The sequence below is a fragment of the Erpetoichthys calabaricus genome, chromosome 11 (assembly GCF_900747795.2).
Source record: "Erpetoichthys calabaricus chromosome 11, fErpCal1.3, whole genome shotgun sequence".
Classification (NCBI taxonomy): Eukaryota; Metazoa; Chordata; class Cladistia; order Polypteriformes; family Polypteridae; genus Erpetoichthys; species Erpetoichthys calabaricus.
Genome location: NC_041404.2, coordinates 82,953,535 through 82,974,114, shown reverse-complemented (window position 1 = coordinate 82,974,114; position 20,580 = coordinate 82,953,535). Strand labels below are relative to the sequence as shown.

At 38.4% G+C, this 20,580-nt stretch overlaps 1 protein-coding gene across 8 annotated transcripts in view; it reads right to left on the bottom strand.

Annotated features, from left to right (window-relative positions):
• Nucleotides 1–20,580, bottom strand: part of cxxc5a (CXXC finger protein 5a) — a 296,926-nt gene that overhangs the window by 117,183 nt on the left and 159,163 nt on the right. For 7 of the 8 annotated variants that reach the window (XM_028813474.2, XM_028813475.2, XM_051933911.1 and 4 more), the window contains one exon: nt 713–1,355. The exons of the other annotated variant lie outside the window; for it this stretch is intronic. In XM_028813474.2, coding sequence (XP_028669307.1) covers nt 1,311–1,355 — 45 coding nt within the window. In that variant the 3' untranslated portion in view covers nt 713–1,310. Of the gene's footprint in view, nt 1–712; nt 1,356–20,580 lie in introns of those variants that run through there. 8 annotated transcript variants of the gene reach the window in all.

The following is a 20,580-nucleotide window of genomic DNA, read 5'->3' as shown; positions in this document are numbered from 1 at the left end:
AAATTGCAATCACTCTCACATTATGGTTTTTAAAACATCCTATCTATTTTCACATTTTTATATTATTAAAATATAAAATTATAGTAAGCACCCAAAGAAATATTGTTATTACATATTCTGATACTGTGTTTACCACTTCAATGAATTCACTGATGTGAAGTAAAACCAGAAAAGCTCAAATGGGAAGGGAAAAAAACTGAAAAAGAAAAAGAAAAAAAAACAAACAAAAAAACCCAACCTGTTTCCATTACGTTTTGTCATACTGTGCTATTTTTAACAGAATAAAACACTTGTCTTTAAAAAATACACCATGCAAAAGTAGACATAGACTTCAAAACTGTAAATCTTGACACAAGTACATGCATTCAGTTTATTCACAAAAACAGCCCAAACTGCTAAAATATTACAAACATCACCGTTTTAAGGATGTAACTCTGGTAACTTTTGAACAAGAGACCCTGTATCCTGTTTCTAACCCATTACTGCACTGCATCTGCCAATATGCATTAAAAGTGATGCCTACAAATTAAAGTTGTAATTGTTTTCTCTGGCAACACTTGAAAATGTCAAATTAAAGACAGTCCACAAATATTTTTCCAGCATTTTTTAAAAACAAACTATATATATATATATATATATATATATATATATATATATATATATATATATATATATATATATATATATATATATATATATAAAGGTAACTTTTCTGGATGAATAATGCAAGGGTAATATTTGACGAATTTTTGCTATCAGAAAAGGGGAAACTACATACTGTATTTAGGTTACTTTCTCTTTTAATTACAAATATTTCATTGGATGGTATAAAATTATAGCTTTCTGGTGTAACAAAAAATAACCCATCCCACCCCATAAAAAAAAAAAAAAATAAAAAATACAGAGCATGTGGTAAGTAGTAATAATGGTGCTCATTTACAATAGTGCTTGTCATTAGCCACTAGTTTTAAAATATAGCTGTAAATTTACATTCTCTACACAAGTACTGTATCTTTCCACACATAAACAACATTAACACCAAACACAGAAATGATTTGATTGTCCATACTCAGTCTGTTATTTCTCAAGTTTGGCAATGTACAGATCCATCTCAAAATCACTGCTGGAAAAAGACAAAAAAAGGGTACCAAACAGAACATATAAAAAAAGGAATGAGTTGCCATAGACTTCTGTTTATTTTTGGTTCAGGAAAAGTAGGTGCATCCATTCGTTTCAGCCAAATATCCTTGCCTGAAACAATACAAGCAAGAGATGGCATTGCACTTGATGACAGCTTTGGAATTATTCTCCTACTGGAACCACCGAAATGCAGCTCCTGTGGGTAGCATCACCTTCTGGAACAGAAACAAAGAAAGAAATAAAGGCGTTATTAAAGCTGTGATGGAGGATTGTGTGACCGGAACTTATCTGAGAAGCCTTTGTTCCACACGTGAATAAAGGATAAAATAAAACAAAAGACAGAGACTCAACTTTTCAAATCAATAGTAGACAAACAGGCAGCATTGGAAGAGGGTAAACAGAAGCCTGTTGAGCATTTTATCAAGCACTGTCAAAGCAAGCCACTGAAGCATTAAAGAGAGCAAATACCTTTAAAAGGCAGAAAAGTTTTCAAATATTAAAAGGAGAGGGATGATGCAAACACGTTGGTGAAACAACAAACCCAAATCTACAGGAGGTATCAAGGAAACTGCACGCTGTTATTTGGAAGCGCTGGACAAGAGGTGACCTTTTTGCCCTATAAATCATTAACTGGACTAATGAAATTAAAAATATAAAAAACTTATAATTTTCCTGGAATTGGCAGTATTTAATAGAGAGACAACGTAAGTAATTAAATAAAGCAGCTAAGGGTCCTTAACCTGTATTGAACATGATAGATAGATAGATAGATAGATAGATAGATAGATAGATAGATAGATAGATAGATAGATAGATAGATAGATAGATGAATGAGAATACCAGCATAACTAAACCTTTCAAACAGTGACACCAACATTTGACAGTATGAAAACTGTAGATTTTAGTGCTCAAAGCCGGCTAGATGATAATATAAGTAAGGATATGGGTTTTGAGACAATATGAGGACAGATGCACTTTCTTTTAGATTTGGAGTTATATCTTGTCATCTATTCTTATTTATCATAGTACCCCATATGGTGATTGCAGTTGAGAATATCAGTGTAATCTGTGACAATACCACTGTGACAAAGTACTACTACTACTATTACTACAAGCTGGAGTTTAACATCACTCCTGCTGATTATCATTTTCTGTAGCATTGCTGACGCCTACCTTGACTTCCTCCGTATTTTCCAATTTGTGCACACCTACTACAACGTCCTGTCCCCACATGTTAAACAAATAACTAAATTGTATAAATGGCTAACCATAAGCATGTTGTACTTTTTTTGTAGAAATCAGTGTGAGGAAGTGAGGTGTTACATAGGTGAGAGGTTCATTTACGAAGAAATCCTGTTGGCAGAGTGTAATCCATCTTATTTACTTTAAAAAACATAAAAACACAAATCTGGCATTTAATTAAAAATACACGCCAGTCAGTCATTCAATTTCTAAAGCACTCAGTCCTGAACAGGGTTGTGGGCCTACCCCAGCTAGCATAGGGTGCAAGGCAGGAACAAACCCTGGACAAGACGTCAGATAACACATATCCATTTTAGGATTAACAAAGTATATCAAATCAAGATAAAAAAAAAATGTTCATTTTCTTCCTTACATATGGAGTTGCAAGAATCTAGTCCACTGTGGCAGCATGAAGGAAGAAACAACAAAGAATGGGAAGCAGACCATCGCAAGACACTCACACACATATACTTTCATTATTTCCATTAATAAATGGATATTAACAACGTGTGTGGGAAAAGGAAGAAACCAATGCAGATGCAAAGCTCTCACATAATAATTGTAAGCCTTTGGAGCTGTAAGACAGCAGCACTAATCTTTGTGCCACACTGCCTCCCAAGTACACGCAAGTATAATCAAAAAAAAGTGAAGCGCCAGGCTATTGGTTTGCTTTGCAATATTGTTCACTGAAAGCATCTTTAACTAACTGCTCATTCTGTAAGGCAGTATATAAATGAATATATAATCATTAAGGCTTAAAGAAAATCAACAGTACCAGATAGAGCCTGCACACACCGTTATGATCACCTTTCAAACTTGTGAACCTGAGCTCACTATGGCATATACCATTTGAAAGCAAACTTGGAAGGAACACAAGACAGAAATGATAGCTGGTAGGGCTATTTGTGACAACGTGTCTTAAGCGTTATACTCACTTTGTGTAGCTCACTTTATCGGCATCTCCAAGCTGCTTGTTTTCCCCTGGTCTTTGTGCTGACCTGTGTTTCCAAGCTCCCTTTAACGCTGGCCCCGCCCACTTCTTTAAGAACAAAGAGTGATAAGAAGTGACTGGCATGAGAAAAGCCCATTCAGCCAAGCGAGACTCATTCATTTCCTGGAGGCATGTTCGTTTCCTTAACCCCTGGGTATAATCAACTTGTTCTGTGAAAGACTGCAGTGTTTTAGCACCTGGTACGATATTCCATATAACTTGCAGAAATTAAGCAAAAACATGAGAATTTATTATCAGTTCCAGTCCATTTTCTCTTTCTCCTCAGATTCTATTTCTTCCCTCTAATATCATTCTCATGCTGAGCTTAAAGTCATTAGGGTTTAACCTTAAGTGAACTATTCAGAATTTGATGTGCTTCAGTAAAAGCCGCCTGTTATCTGGCTTTTGTCCAGATGTCTGGATTTCTTTTAACCTGTTTTTATTTAATCAGGGAGAAGACTGCGTGTTCGCTCTTTCAAAAGCACCAATGTCATTTCTTTCTCTGAGACTCTAAAGGGTGCACCTAAAAGCAAGAGTGTATCAAGTGAGGGAGCAAATGTGTTTGAGGTCTAGCAGTAAATACGCACACATCCGAAGAAAGTCGTATTTGTTTTTAGTAGGGAAAGTAAAAGAAAACAGCGACAGTATAATAGACATTTAACAGTTAAGTAATTGAGACAGGCACAAATTTTCCTGATTTTATTCTGTTCAGATTTAAAGGTACCAATTCTCTTCTCAGCTCTAAAAATATATTACACACAAAAACTGTAACCTTTTTAGGACAGAGAACTACTTTTCGCTCCAGCAATTAATTAGATCAGTTAATTCAAGCTAAGATTTATATTCAAATTAAAATGGGGAAAACAAAGAAGGAATGTTTATGACCCTGAACAAACGTAAAACATTTTTATGTTTGCAAACTCTCAGAGAGTAGCAAGAATAAAAGTACAACACTATACATTAGAAAGGAACCCTTGGCCAATGTGATTACAAATATACAATTGAACTTTTAAAACATAATGGAACTAGCTGTGCTACCCGTCTATATCGGGTTGAAATCTAAGTAATCAATATAGACCTCAGCATTAACGTTTGCAGTTCACCATGCAATGCTTATGTCTCTGTTATATGCCACTTGGTATAGAATTTGTAAAAGCAGTGCTAATGTTTGTAATGCACCATCTACTGGAATGAGAGAGACAGACACGCAAGACACTTATTCTTTCAGTAAGGTGGATTAATACTTTATAATCAATTACTGAATATTTATGTTATGTATAATGCAGTCAGCGGCACGGTGGCGCAGTGGGTAGTGCTGCTGCCTCGCAGTTGGGAGATCTGGGGACCTGGGTTCGATTCCCGGGTCCTCCCTGCGTGGAGTTTGCATGTTCTCCCCGTGTCTGCGTGGGTTTCCTCCGGGCGCTCCGGTTTCCTCCCACATTCCAAAGACATGCAGGTTAGGTGGATTGGCGATTCTAAATTGGCCCTAGTGTGTGCTTGGTGTGTGGGTGTGTTTGTGTGTGTCCTGCGGTGGGTTGGCACCCTGCCCAGGATTGTTTCCTGCCTTGTGCCCTGTGTTGGCTGGGATTGGCTCCAGCAGACCCCCGTGACCCTGTGTTTGGATTCAGCGGGTTGGAAAATGGATGGATGGATGGATGGATAATGCAGTCATGTTGTACAGGGTGGAGCACTTTGTAATGCACTGATTTCCTTAACAACCTGCCAGTGTTAGCAAATAAGTATCAAGCATTGTGGAGTGTCTCCTTTTCAGTGGCACCTTTGTGTAAATCTGCTCTATTTAACTGCTTGTGCTCTCCGCTTGAGAGGAAAAAAAATGTATATAAAAAAGGTTTGTACAGGTGGTTAAAGAAGAAAATGCAATGTCTCTGTCATTCCAACAGATGGCGCATCATAAACATTAACATAGCTTTTACGAATCTCATACCAAATGGCATATAACTGAGACAGGTTGCAAAGCAAATGTTACTGCTGAGGCCTACATAGATTACTTTGATTTCAACCTGTCTCAGACAGGTACCACAGCAGGTAATAGTTTTAAAGGCAAAATAACCACAGTGGAACCTCGGTTTGCGAGTAACTTGGTTTACGAGTGTTTTGCAAGATGAGCAAAAATGTTTAATAAATTTTGACTTGATAAACGAGCGAGATCTTGCAGTACGAGTAGTACGTATACGCTTTGTCTGCTGAGCGTCATGTGATCGCAACTGAGCTGATGGTTCTTCTCTCTCTCGCACGAACGCGCTTGTGTGTGTGTGTGTGTGTGTGTGCTCGCGCATGCGTGTGTGCTGTGACGTGCGAGTCCCCGTCTTGCACCCTAAAACATGAAGCTGAGTCTCAGTACTTTAGCAACACCAGCTTTATTCAGCTTGAAACAGCAACAGCGCGGTTATTTATTGTACCGGGATCTGCCGCTCTCCTATACACAGACACAGCAGTCAGGCAGGGCCCTGCGCATTTATAATGTTCCTTGTATCACCCACCAAAGGCAGGCGCTTATAGCATGTCCGCAATCTTTTCGGATTCGCTTTTACGGCGAACTGCTACAGCGCTGGGAGACTGCGATTGCTTTGGGACGCTCTTCCGCGTGTCGTCCCGTTGGGTGCAATCCCACAAGAGTTTAGAAACTCACTCACACCAGCCATACTTTTCAAAGGTAAAGTGCAGGTTAATTTGTTTTATGTATTTTTACTTTATATTTTGTATTAATCATTTTTATATGAATAGTTTTGGGTTGTGGAACAAATCATCTGAGTTTCCATTATTTCTTATTGGGAAATTCACTTTGATATACGAGTGCTTTGGACTACGAGCACGTTTCCGGAACGAATTATGCTCGCAAACCGAGGTTCCACTGTATACTTGTTAATCTTTCTGTTTTTATGGTTCATTAACATTACCCTTTCACATGCTCAGAGTCAAAAGTTTTGTCCAGTTCCACCAGTTACAATGGCGGTAACCCATAACAAGTTGCACAAACACACAATGGGGTAATTAGACTTTTCGGCTGTCCCAGGATTATATGGAAGGATCCCACTGTCCCATGCAAATAGAAGAAGAACATACAAACTCCACATAGAACTGCTGAGCTCACATTACAAACAAATATTTATTCTTTCTGAATTTTAACAATGTATACAAGCAATTTGGCATTAGAACCATAACCCTGTCAAACATAAAATATTCTGTGATACATATCTTTCATATAATATTGTACTAATAAGGGAAATGTTGTCTGCATGTATACGTGTATACAGACACATATATTATAGACTTATGGAATTTACTTGCATTTTGCAAGCATGTTAATATTATTTCTTTTTTATTTGAAAGACACTTTTATTCACTTTACAAGATCAGTGTATAGTATGTGTAAAAAAGTGTTGTCATTTCTACATGGTATGACCGAAATGTAGGCCAATACCCTTAAATTAAAATGTGCACTTTAATCAAATCTGAATTGTTTGATTTGTAATTATAAACTGTGGAGAAGAGGGGAATATCAATGAAAAAAAGATGTCTTTGTCCCAAACATTATATAGGGCACTGTATTATATATTATAACTGTTTATATCTTTGTCAGTTGGAGCACAGACAAGTTCAGTGACCAGCTCAGGGTCATACTGTCAGTTAGAGACAGAAATTGAGTTGACAAACTTGGTTTAGTTCACTTGCTACTAGGACATACTGTGTGATTTTAAACTAATTACAAATGATAATATTTTGTCTATGATGGACTAACACCCTGTCCAGCACTCAACACTCTCTTGATAGATTTTGTCTCCCCATAACCTTGAATTGGATAAAGTAGCTTTGAAAATATTAGAATTTTGTTTCATTATTAGCAGTGGCCTGTGGTGGGCTGGTGCCTTGCCTGGGGTTTGTTTCCTGCCTTGCACCCTGTGTTGGCTGGGATTCGCTCCAGCAGACCCCCGTGACCCTGTAGTTAGCATATAGCGGGTTGGATAATGGATGGATGGATTAGCAGTGGCCTAATGGTTGTTGACACTGCCTCACAATTTCTGAATTGTGATTTAATTTCTAGTTGAGATGCCTTCTATATGCACTGTGGATGTTCTTCCTAAGCCTGCAGGAATGCAGTTTCCTCATACAGTTTAAGAACATGCTATTACAAAATTGGTAACATCCAGTTTAAAAAAGTGTGTGTGGGAGTGTCCTGTGATTGACTGGCATCCCATTTAAAGTCAGTGAGACCGTTATTCCTGCTATATGGTTGTACTTCTCACCACTGCGTATTGAAAAACATAATTACTAAAAATGCATTAAAATGGAGTTTCATAAATCTTGCGAACCACTATTAAAATTTCTTGCAATATAATAAATCATTAATGCACCTTCCATTTTACTTAATTTGTAATTTGTTTAACATTCATTGAGGTGCATGTGTCAAAACTCACTTATACAATATCAGGACAATTTAGAGTTCCCTATCAATCTTAACTCTATGTGTTTGAACTGTGGATGGAAACCCATATGAACAGTGAGGAGAAGAAGCAAATATCATGTAGAAAGCATTCCAGATAGAATGTGGTAAATATGTACAATATGTTGAATAAATCAGTTTTTTTGTGGGTTTCTATCATTCTAACACCGTACTCCTGTATTGTAATTATACATTCACTACAGTGTTATTTAATTTCACTTTCTTTTCAGAAAACATCATATTAAATGCAGTTGACAATTCATTAAAGACAATAAATGTCCTTTTTAAACTGTATAATACTTTGATAAATGAAAATCCCAAATTACATAAAAACTGAAAATGTGGCCCTGAATCTCTACATTAGTACATTTCCATTATAATATCAAAAGTTTCAAACTGAGCACCTTCAAGTTCCACTAGGTGTCACACTTCAATGTAATGCTTCTCTGAGGCTAGGAGACTGCAGAGCAAATCTTTGCTACTTAAAATGTCACAATTTCAACAAATGATAATACAGAAGAGCCTTGTCACAAAACTTCTGAAATTTCCCTTAAGTGTCTTTAGTCCTTCCTGCATGAACTGTGCACTACTTGACAATTATTAAATAAGAGTGTCTTATGACTAGTGCATTCTTTCTTCCAAAGAGTTTATTTTTTTTATTTATTGACTTCATCTAACATTTCGACGTGTGTAAAATATGTTAGAGAAGGTGCAGCTGGCTTGCCACCTGAGCAGTTTCTCTAGATGAAGTATAGACAGCATTGAGCACTGACTGAGAGTGGCTACCAGAACCAGAGAACAGGAAAAGAAGGGCAAAAGCATTTTTTGTAATTTTGTCTTACTTCTTCTGCGTGGTTGGATTTTACAATAATACAAACAGGTAAAATGCTTGATGGACAATACTTAAAACCTCTTCAAGTCTCAACCTGGTTATAATTACTCTAGCTGTTCATGTGGAAGTTTTAAAAGAAATATATACTATAAATATATCGTAATTCTTCTCATGGTACACTCAGATACATCATCTGTGATGCAACCTGAAGTCACTGTGTGTTCCAATGCTCATCCAGGGCTGCTTGAACTCTGCTTTGTGTGGTGAGCAGTGTGAGCATCCTGCAAACGAGCACCTTGCAATCCCCAGCTAACCTGATCTTTCAGTTAACCTTTCTTCTGAGTATGTGTAAACTCCATGCAGGTTGACAACTATACATGCAGACTAACAGGCATGCTATCTGTAGCTCGCTGGGTAGTCATCCTGTGCCTACTGCTGTCCATGAATCATTTCTCTTGATTTATCATCATCCTGAGGCCACAGCCCTGCTCTTATTAACACCTGTATTACTCTACTGGCTGCCTCTATTAGTATATAGCAAGCATTCCAGGCATGCCTATGCCATTCAGGAACAAAGGCTTCATATTTGGCCCTGTTCTTTTCCTTGGTTTTTCCAGGGGACATTCAGCAGAAGTAAAATGATGTGCTTTGCTGTTTCAGACCACAAAGCAATATCTGGTCTACCTGTGGTTTGTACAATACTGGCTGGAAATCTGAATTTCTTTCCCGGACCAGCCTTGAGCTGCCAGTTTCTCAGGAGACCTGTTGGTGTGTTCTTTAAGGTCTGTGGCCACTCCTCTGCCTTGATAAATATAATTGACCAAGAAGATGCAGATGCTTGTTGTGGGTAATGTCTTTACTGATGGGGTTTGAAATAAATTTCAGCACCTGTTCATGACACCCATGATGCCACTCTTCTCACTGGGCTTAACAGGAACTGCTGAAAACATGATCAAGTGTTCCCCTCGTTGGACAATGTGAGCACGAGAGTAACACAGCCTGAACCACCTCTGTTAAGTTCTTTATACTACTGCATAAGCTACCACGGGTGAAATAAGACTCGTGGAAGCCGTAGAATATCTGTAGATATTCTGGCATACTAAGGTCTGAGAAATCCATCCATACAATTTCAAACCCACTTATCCTAAGCAGGGCCACAGTAAAGCTGGAGCCTAACCCTGAAACAGTGCAGAGAAATAGAGCTACAAGCTATAAGCTATACCTATGATCCTGTATTAGAGTGACACAAGGATGGGCGACAAGATGTATTTAGAACAGTTGGGCAAGGAAAGGAAAACACAAGGCAAGTACTTAAACTCAGAAGGATACCTGTACTTATGCATACTTGTACTTGAAGTCAAAATTAGTAAGTTTGCTAAAAACTAAAATATTCACATGCAATGATGAATAAATTTCAGGATTGCTTCTTTCCAATTCACTTTATGCAAAGCTGACATCGTCTTTCTTCTTGTTCTTCTTTCGCTGCTCCCATTTGAGGCTGCTACATCAGATCATCTTTTTCCATATGACACTCATCTTTCTAGTATTTGATAATCAGTTACTTTTATGATTTCTTACTACATTTTATTAAAATGAAAAATTTAAATTATTATTAAAATTAAAATTACTATAAAATATCAGAAGATAACAGCTTCATCAGTTCTACCCATTACTTCTCATGATGTACTGTACTTTGTGCAAAGAGCTTCAAAACTGCAAAAACTGTGTAATATTCAGCAATGTGGTTTTCAGTGAACATTCTAGATACATCTACATGGATAACTTGTGTAATCTGTGTAAGGCAATGATCCACATTCCAGGTCAACTCTAATAAATTCAGTCTCTATCAAATCAAATTTGATCTTGTAGAAAGGCTTTACTAAACACAAACTGATAAACTGATAATATAAAAGCTATACAAAAAACGTCAGTGGAACTTTTATCACATGAAGGAGTGGCATCTGACACTTGGAGCATTTCAAAGCAGCAACACATACAGAATCTATGCCACTTGTGACAGTATAAAGGGAGTCATTTTTAAAGTGGAGTTTGTGAGTCATCCATCAGCTCAGTTTGTCTAAAATTACTATAGCATGGAAAAGACTGAGTGCTAATAAAATAACAGTAATTATGAAATGTGTAATGGTATTGATAATGATATTGGTATCATGAGCAATTCCACAATTACATACATTTCATATGTAGTTTATCATCCTCTGAACAACCACTTGGTTTTCTCCTGAAGGGGATAAACAATCCATCCAATGCAGCATACATGCAGTGGGTTATTCACTAAAGCTCAGACAGAAAAAAGGTGTCTAATGGCTCTGTACAAACCAGGACAAATACATTTGCAAACTGCATGCAAAATGTACACTACAGGCTCCTTCCTCAAGATTAGATAGAGGACTTTTCTACTGCCCAGCGCAAATTACTGCTATCATTCTGTCTAAGCTGAAGCACTGCATACCACAACAGGTACATGCAACCTTACTGGCAGTCATGCACAGCACCACCAGGAAACTTCCCTGTTCACTGCATCTGCTCCCTTGCTAAGAGACAAAATATATTTGTTCATGAGAAAGAAAAGACAGCCCCTCACACTTTTACTAGAAAATTTCCAAAGATGTCCCACTATTGCATCCTTCTTTCTACAGAGGGAAGCGCTGAGAAAGAAAACCGTGAGCAGCAATACTGAGGAAGATTCAGGCACTAAACAGAAATGATTAATTTTGAGAAGGATTTTACAGCACACTAGAATAAGGAAAGTGTCTTAAAAGGTCAGACGAATAACAAAACCATATTTATTGGCGCTCTCTGCCCAAAGTTAGCGTCATGAAACCCAGGCAACCCCACAAATCCTTTTTTATGATTTAAAACAACACCATCATCCTGTTAAGCATGTGGAAAGCCTGACATGCACTCTTTGGCTGCTACATGATCCTCCACAGATGTGAACGCCTGACCAAAATGTACAACAATCAAAGCGCAATTTTTATTGCAAAAAATGTACTGGCCATTCACACAGTAGAGAAAGTCCAATTCAAGAAACTCACCAAAATAATAAACTTTAAATATGCTTGGCACTTACCTAATAGTATATTACTGCAGCTGTACATGGCAAACCAAAGAAAAAGTGTGGCTGAAAATTGTGGCTGATAAATAAGTGCTGAAACCAAAAACATAGGGGCGCCTTGTGGCTCCGTGTTGATTTATGTGATATCTTTGGCTTTTAGGTTTATCCTCAGCATAGTAAACGGACCTTGAAAATGAATTCTTAAATTTGCTATGAATCATTGAGGAAAAAAATACATGCAATTAATTTCAAAATTTTATATGTCTTTTATTTTAAAAAGTTTTTCAGGCTAAAACAAAAGCATTTTAAAACTGAGTATGGTATTCATAAATATTTCTATATACTGTAGCTCTGTGGTTTATACTTGTGATACCTGAAGCTACCTTGTTATATTTTATTGTTGTTTCTTCATAACTGAGGTTTTTAAATATTTCATGTCAAATTTCCCTTCACAAATAGTCATCATTGTTTATCATACTTTATAGTATATTTATTGAGTTATGAAGAAAATGCAAAATAACTCTGTATGTTCCAAATTTGCTCTTTGGACTGAAATTTACTTCCGCCTGTTTTTTTTTCCTTCTGCAGGTGCTTGCTGATGTAGTCCTATTTTAATTCCTGCATGAGTTGCATTTGAAGGTGTATGTGACATTAATAATACATCAAGAATTAAAGAAAAATAAAATACTAAAATTAATTGAGACTGATTTGCTAAACAAAGTTCCAGAAAAGGAATGAAAATCAGCAAAAGAATAAAAAAATTTCCATCCACCCACTTAAGCTCGGGTGTCATAGGGTACAGAGCCTGAGCAAAAAGAATATGAGAGTGCAAACTGACAAACATGGCACCAGGTTTGAAAAAGGCCAGTTGTGAGACAGAGCCTGTGCTTTTTATACTGATGTGGCCAAGCCACTACGGTTGTAGGCATTTACTTTAAATTCTTCTCCTAATCTGTGTCAACTCTCACCTTAATTCACACTTTGGACCATTAAAAGAACACCAAAGTTAAGCTATTCTTAAAAAATACTAAATCACAGTACTACTTTCTAGCACTGTAAACAAAACCATTGGATGTGGTTTCTTGTGATTATTTTTAACAAAAAATATATACATTGTGGCGGGTGACGAGGTCCCATGCCTGGCCGGGACGCCCCTTCTACTTATGTTGCAGGGGAGTAGCCATGGGCTCCTCAGTACCTCCCCCAGGACGCTTGGTGGCAGCCTCCTTGGCTGATGATGGTGCCTCAGTTTCCCTCAGGGTTCCATGGGAAATGGAGTTCTCCACAAACCTTTGGGGATCATGGGTGGCCGTGAGGGGGTGCTGCATGGATCCCAGAGCCAGCCTGGATAACTACACAGCACCGGTGGGCTATAAAAAGGACCGGCAACCACCACTCAGTGCCAGAATCGGGAGGAAGAGGACGAGGTTGCCTGGGATGAGTGCTGGTGCCAGAAGAAGGGTTGTGGTTTGTGTTGTTACTGTGCTTGGAACTGTGTTGTGGCTGGAGGGTTCACGGGGAAGACATGCTCTCCAGCTGAAGAAAAAATAAAGTCTTTGTGTTTTTACACATGCCTCTGTGTAATAGTCTGTGCCGGGCCAGGCGCTATACAACGTCCATTTCACAACATATATATTACTTATTTGCACAAATTTTTGACTATTCTATATGCCTTGGATGGACTGAAGTTTCATCTTGGATTACTTCCCGCTTTGAACCTGATGCACTTGAACTCACTGTGATCCTATACTGCATTAAGCTGGTTAAGAAAATGAATGAAGGAAGGAATAAGGACTATTTTATTTTGCAAAACACCACACATTAACTTGGGTGGCACAAGCAGACAATCTCATGGCTCCAGCTAGCACAGGTTTTGTCCATAACTTAGTACCTGCCTGTGTAGAATTTACTAATTCTTCTTGTATTTTTTGATGATTTCTTCTGGTAATTCTTTCTACATCCCATAACCGTGCACATTAGGTGAACTGACAATATTAACAGAGTATGAGTGTGTCCAGTTCCTGAAGTGAAATCAAATTACTGGTACCCTGTACATAACAATAAAATAACTATCAATATAAGAAAAGTGGATGTATAGGGTGTTTTCCCCTGTGAAGCTTCCAGCCCTGTTATGTAACGCTAAGAAAAGATGCTGGTACTTATTGGTATGGTCAGAAAAGGTAACTGTACTCTAGGTATGTTCCCCGTACAATGACATTTAATTGAAGAGTGGGGTGGAGGTCCCCCTTGAAGCACTGAGTGCCAGGATGCATCATCATTCGATTGAAGAGCACTGGTGGGAAGGGGGGCAAGGTCCCCATGAACCTTCAAACACTTCAAAAACTGTGGTGGTACCCAAAGAAAAGGCACCAGTACTCTAGGCAGGTTCCCCCATCACACTTATATTTTATCGAAGAGCAGGGTGGACGTTCACCATGAAGTGTTGAGTGTCAGGATACATCAATATTCAATTAAAGAGCATTTAAGAAACCCTAAGAAGAGATGTCAGTACTCTATGTAGAAATTGCAAGAGTTACCAGTACTGTGTTCCATGGCGCATCGGCCCACTTCAAGCACTGAGTATGCTGCACGACATATTGGAGTCACATCACAAGCTAGACCCTGCCTTCTGCTTAATGAGGCTAGAATTTCTGGGCTTTTCCCTGCTACCTGCTTACCTCATACTGTCAGAACACATATAAATACATACACACAGCACATCTGTAAAGAGCATTCTTATTACAGATAACAGCATAAAAAGAAATCAAGGTAATGACTAATATGTATTACGTGGCACTTCACCTTTGATACAAAATTTTGACAGAGTATGGTTTACCAAAGGACCTGTAAGAATAAAGTCTTCAGCTGCGTCGGTGGTCAGCCAATGTCAATTAGACAGATTTTGAAGAGCACAAACAAGTCAAGGTGTCGAAACAGCACTGAAATAATCTGCATTTTTCACGCCTCGCAGAACTCAAAATTGGATTATGCCAGTGATTTAAACACTTTGTCTTGCTCATCGCCTGCTGAGACTTCAGTGATTATTCTGCTGTAAATTTCTTACAGACAGTTGGTTAAAATCTGCAGCCAAGAAAGGTAAAGGAAACTAGCCAATATGGATGCAATCAGTCAGCATGACTCATATTGGAGCCGATGCTGATGGCAGCCAAGTGGCCTACCTAAATAAGGCAAACAACCAATCGCTTATCAAGTGGGAGAAGTGTTCCTATAGCTTAGTAGGCTGGTGTGTAGGTGGAGCCGAAGGAGATTTTTGACCACATTTCTCCTTTCTGGTATTTCAGGAATAAGACCAAGTCCCAATCGCAGATGCTGTGACATTGAGACAATATGTACAGTATGTGTAACATACACCTCTTAACCGCAATGGAGAGCACTAACCCTAAAATACTAGGGTTTCTTACTACGTCTACAGAGGCTATGCGATTTTGAAAGAAATCACTTCAAATTACACTCAAGCAAGAAGGGACACTCAATTCTGGCATCAGCCAAGTACTGAATACTCAGATAGGATTGGACCAAATAAAGTACAGGGACTGAGCCTGTTGAAACATTAAAATGTTTTGCAATTAAGAAAGGGAAACCGAGAGACAAAATGTTTAAAATATCATACATGTAAGCCTGAGGAGGAGCACATGGGCAGCACAGTGTGAGATGAGGAGGAAAAGTTGCAAGTCTGAGCCTGGCAAAGCAAAACAAAGCCTGCAGCATATTCTCCAAACCAGTCCCTCCAAATCGACTCCCAGCCTGAATCCATTTCAGCTGCACAATCCAGTGCAGCGTTGCTACACTCCACCCTGACGCATGTTAGTCAGCAAGGTGGGAAATTAACAAAGCGTTCAGATTTCTTTTTTTGATTACTGAAAGTGTTGGATACTCGCTGCTGTGTCAAACTAATGCCGAGAACAGCTTTAATGACAGCCAGCGCTAACAGCCTCCTCAAGCTGAGGAATGTTTCAAAGGCGAGTTATCTTGTTAATGATTTGCGGACCTGAGGTAAATTTATAGCTGCTTCTAATTTAGTCCCCTTCCTCTCCTTTCTTGGGCCTCAACCAGGAACCCAACAGCTGGTGTGTGTGTGTGTGCGTGTGTGTGTGTGTGTGTGTGTTTCTGTGCATGCAGTGGGACTTTGGGGGGGCGTTGTTCAGTGTCATGTGACGGCCTGCTTCTTTCATCTGCTTCAGGGAATTTCACTCTTCAGCAGGTGAACAGAAGCACAAAAAGGAAACTTCTTTTTTATGCATAGCCTTCTAAAGTCAGGACACAATGACAGGCAAAAATGTGACTAGGGTTTTAAAATGATACACAAACACTCTCACAAACCTGCAAAAAGACACTTTGTGTAAAATAAATAAATAAATAAATAAAAGTACCAGTTGCAAGGAAGGCTGATCCTTTTTAAAATCATTTACCTGAGGTCATGCAATTAAGAAGGTCCTGCTCTGTAAGATTTCTACAAAATCACTCATTTCTTTCACTGAACAACTTCTTTACAACCACTGCTATGAAAACAATCTTTGAATATTTCTTCCTAATTAACCACATCCTTCTCTTCAGGCATGTACCAATTATGTCATAAAAGTCCAAACATTTTCGACAGCCACCAAGGCATAGCAGAGACCTAAAGGCAAAGTAATGGCCTTCATAATGCTTGCCCATCCTCTGCCTGATGGCCTTTAGGTGACACCACCATTAAGCTTTGTAAACAAAACCTTACCTCATGTCTGTTTGGCTCAGTCTGTTTTCCCCTCTTATCATTTATCGACTGACACTATTTTTAGAAACTAGTGCCACAAAAAACTTACCTTTGCTTAAAATGTCTTCATTGAACCAGAAGAAACTATGAAACCTACCATGTAAACATTCCACCATGTATCTAATTTCTAAACCAGTTTTTTAACAGCACAGGTGATTAGCCAGAGTCTATCTTACCAAGATTCAACGCAATCTAGTAATGAACCCTGGATTGCAAATCAGTCATGCACACACCTACACTAATACACTTGCTTGAGAATGTGAAAAATCTACACACATAATGACCCGACTAAGAACTGATCTGACATTACAGGATCTGCCATGTGGTATTCATAACCACTAAATCACAAATAAGTAGTCAAGATCAGTAAATCAGCTACCATTTCTAATTCTAATGTGTAACTTTAAATTTTCTTTTAGCTTCTGTAGAGAGCTAACTTTCACACATGTATGGTAAATGACTAGATATTTATGAAGAAAATATTTTATGAAAAGAAGGCTGCCCGACATTGTTGTTGTATGGGGCTATTTTCTCAAAAGTGTTCCTACTGTGAAAATGACTCAACCAAAGAAGGGATGCAAAGGGACACAAAGGTGACAGTGGGATATGCCAAACAGAATCCTTCTAAAAGCCATTTTAGGTATATAAGCACTGTCCAGGGAGCAAAACAGGTACGAGATATTATAAAGGCAAGTGTGAAGACTTTTAAGAGTCCTTCATTTTAAAGGTGTGGATTTAGAGGTTTTACTGTACACAACAGAAGTCAGGAAGGTAAACTTTATCTATATATATAAAATTCTTTTCGCGTTTGAAACGGAAATTACGTATGAGCATTTGAAACGGAAATTACGTATGACCACAGAGGAACAGGAAGAACATTCTTAATAAACCTGATTCTTGCCGAGAGAGCGAATGGTGACATAGCTCTGGCTGTAGCGTCATCGGGAATCGCTTCTACATTATTAGATGGAGGCCATACAGCACATTCGGCATTGCAATTATCATTAAACCTCGCTCACGACGAAAATCCAATTTGCAACATACGCAAGGGTTCTGGAAAGGCAAAACTCTTGCAACATTCAAAGATAATAGTTTGGGATGAGTGCACCATGGCACATAAAAGAGCTTATGAAGCCTTGAACCGAACAATGCAAGATCTCAGAGATCCTACCAAAATAATGGGAGGCACTGACGTTTTACTCGCAGGAGATTTTCGTCAAACATTACCAGTTATTCCACGAGGGACACCAGCAGATGAACTCAACACATGTTTAAAATCCATGCTTCTCCCAAGGTCAGTTATATGTCGCGTGTTCTCAGGTAGGTACACCAAAAAATGTATACATTTATGCACGTAATGGGCAAACAAAAAATGCAGTATACCCTAAAGCACTGCAGTAGTACTCAATGTATCTTTACTTCTTAAATGTTAATGTATGTTTAATAATTTATACGCTTCTTATATGTTGTTCAAATTCTTTTATCAAAATACCAGTAACGGCGCACTGCACGGTAACGTGCAGTGAATACACTTGACTTGAGCATTCATAGTATTCATCCTCTTTCTCTGTACGTTTAGCATTCGTTTGCTCAGAGGTTGATGTGCTTGCTGCTTCCTGAGCAGCTCTTCTTTACTCCACCCTAGCGGCCTGCTGCTTCTCTTTCGTCAGCATTTTTTTGCGTTAAAACTGATTAAGTTAGTTTTTGTGTTGCAATTACTTAGTACGTTTTCTTTAACCTTTCACGTAATCTGGCAATTAAGTCTTCAATCTGCCTCAAGAATGATTAGAGAAGGTGGTAGGGAATGAGAACGGCGGCGTACGCATTCGCTGCACAGCCGCCCTGCTGCGCGCTACCGAGAGTTGATTCTACAATAAAATAAAATAAAGACAAAAAGAGTAATAAAATCATCATCCCGAAAGAGGATAGTAGACGTCACATAGTATATGTGTACCAAATTTCAAGTCAATAGGTGAAACGGTTTGCGAGCTACAGGTGATTTAAAATCCTGGACAAACAAACGAACAGTCACGGCAGCGTATTATAGAAGAAGATTTTATTGTTTAATAATTTATATTTATATGCAAAATGCTTCTTATATATTACTTCATATTCTCATATGATAATGATGTTAATTATGTTGTTTATATTGATTTCTATGTTATTGTAAGTGCTCTTTATTTGTTGAAAAATAAAATTGGCAATTAACAAACTTATTTTTTTCCCTTGCACTCAGTGAGTGAAGCCACTGGGTAATCAGCTAGTTTTAAATAAAAAATGAACTAAGGATCCATAGACCATCCTGAAATATTTTAGATCATTCTTTGGTAACAGAGGTGATATATGAATGTATTTCTTGACTTCTCGCTATACTAGGTCAAAGATATAAGGAAAAACTGCATATTCTTTAATTATTGTTACTAGCCCCATAACAGACAATAGAATAAATGTAAAAATATTTGATAACTCATGATCTATGTGTACATTCAGCTCTTTTCCTTGGTATCCTTGTGTTTCAGAACCTCTCATGACCGGGGCTCTCTCTCCTCGAACACGTTTGCGTTAAAGTCTGTTTCAAAGACCCTATCATTTCAAGGTGTGTTGCTTGCCTCCTGTCCGCTTTTATACTTCCTGTCTTTAAAGGTGACTCTCAGCATGCCCCCTACACCTTTACTCCTCCTCGTGCGTCTTACACCTGCTCTTTCTTCCTCCTTTGATTGCTTGAAAGAAACGGCCAATTTGGAATTAAAAAATCATCTAAAATACACGTCTTCAGGATGTGTGTGTGTGGGAGGGAGGGGATTTAATGTGTAGCGTTGAAAAAAAAAAAATATATATATAGGGTGACTATATAAATTCCATACAGAAAATTACTGTGTGAATCAAACCCAATGCAGTGAACCTGTAAGATTCTGCAATATTATTTACATGAACTTAAAAAAAACAAAACATGCTATGTTTTGTCTCATATACATGCACAATAAATTCACATTACTATGCTAGTAGGTGCTTTTCATCAATTAAAATATAACTTTTCTTTCAGGTACAAGATATAGTAGTTAAAAATAATTCTCTTGATTTCACCAGTTACCTTCTTTGTGCAAGCATTTCTGTACATTAACACTCGACATGCCCACATGCAGACACACGCTAAAAATTTCTGAAACGCATTCAGCATTAATTGCCAAAATCAGCCATTTGGTGTGATACAGTTTAGTGTGGCTTTCTGACAGAAGTGGCCTCCAGCGCGATGCCGACCTCTCTTGGATAGCAGCACTAATTTCTGTCAGACAGGAAACTGAGCGTAACAGCAGCATAGAGACGAGGGCGTGCTGCAAGTCCCTGGTCAACAGCGGAGGCAATGTCTTCAGCTTGGACAGCCATGGCTCTGGGAATGTGTCCGACTAGAATAACAGCCACCAGCCCACAGCAGAGGGAGTACAAGAAGTTGGCAGAACAGCCCCTGGGCAGAGCAGTGGGAATGTGAGAAACTTCAATCAAAGGCCAACCACACAGAGTGTGGGAAGAGACAGGAAGAGATGGGGAGGAGGAAAAGGAAAGTGTGTGGGGGGGGGGGGGGGTTAAGAAGAAATAAAAGCTTCTGCCTGCTGCAACAGCATCACATTTGGTCTTGTTTTTGTGAACTTTGGTGGTTGGAATAGTTGCTTTAGAACAGCAGGAACTGTTCAGGGATTAACCCTGCTGGTACTGAGGGAATATGCAAGCGCAGGCCGATGAATTCTTAACAACGTGTGTCTGTGTGCTCAAGAATGCAGGATTCTCCAGACAGCGAGGGAATAGGAACTGTTTTCAAGCAAGTTTCAACAGTCAACGCAGAGCTGAAAATAAAAAAAAAAAAAAAAAGCTGGCCTTTCTCTCCCCGCAGAATTCTTGAAAAAACATTAAAGACAGAGCGCCCTTCCCAAAGGATTGGTTAAATCAGCAAATTCTTTTTTTTTTTTTTTTTTTTATGCTCACAGCATCATCATTAAGTTTAATATTGACATCACAAAAAGTAATATTACTAGGAGAAAAAAAATCATTGGTCACTTCATTTTTTTTT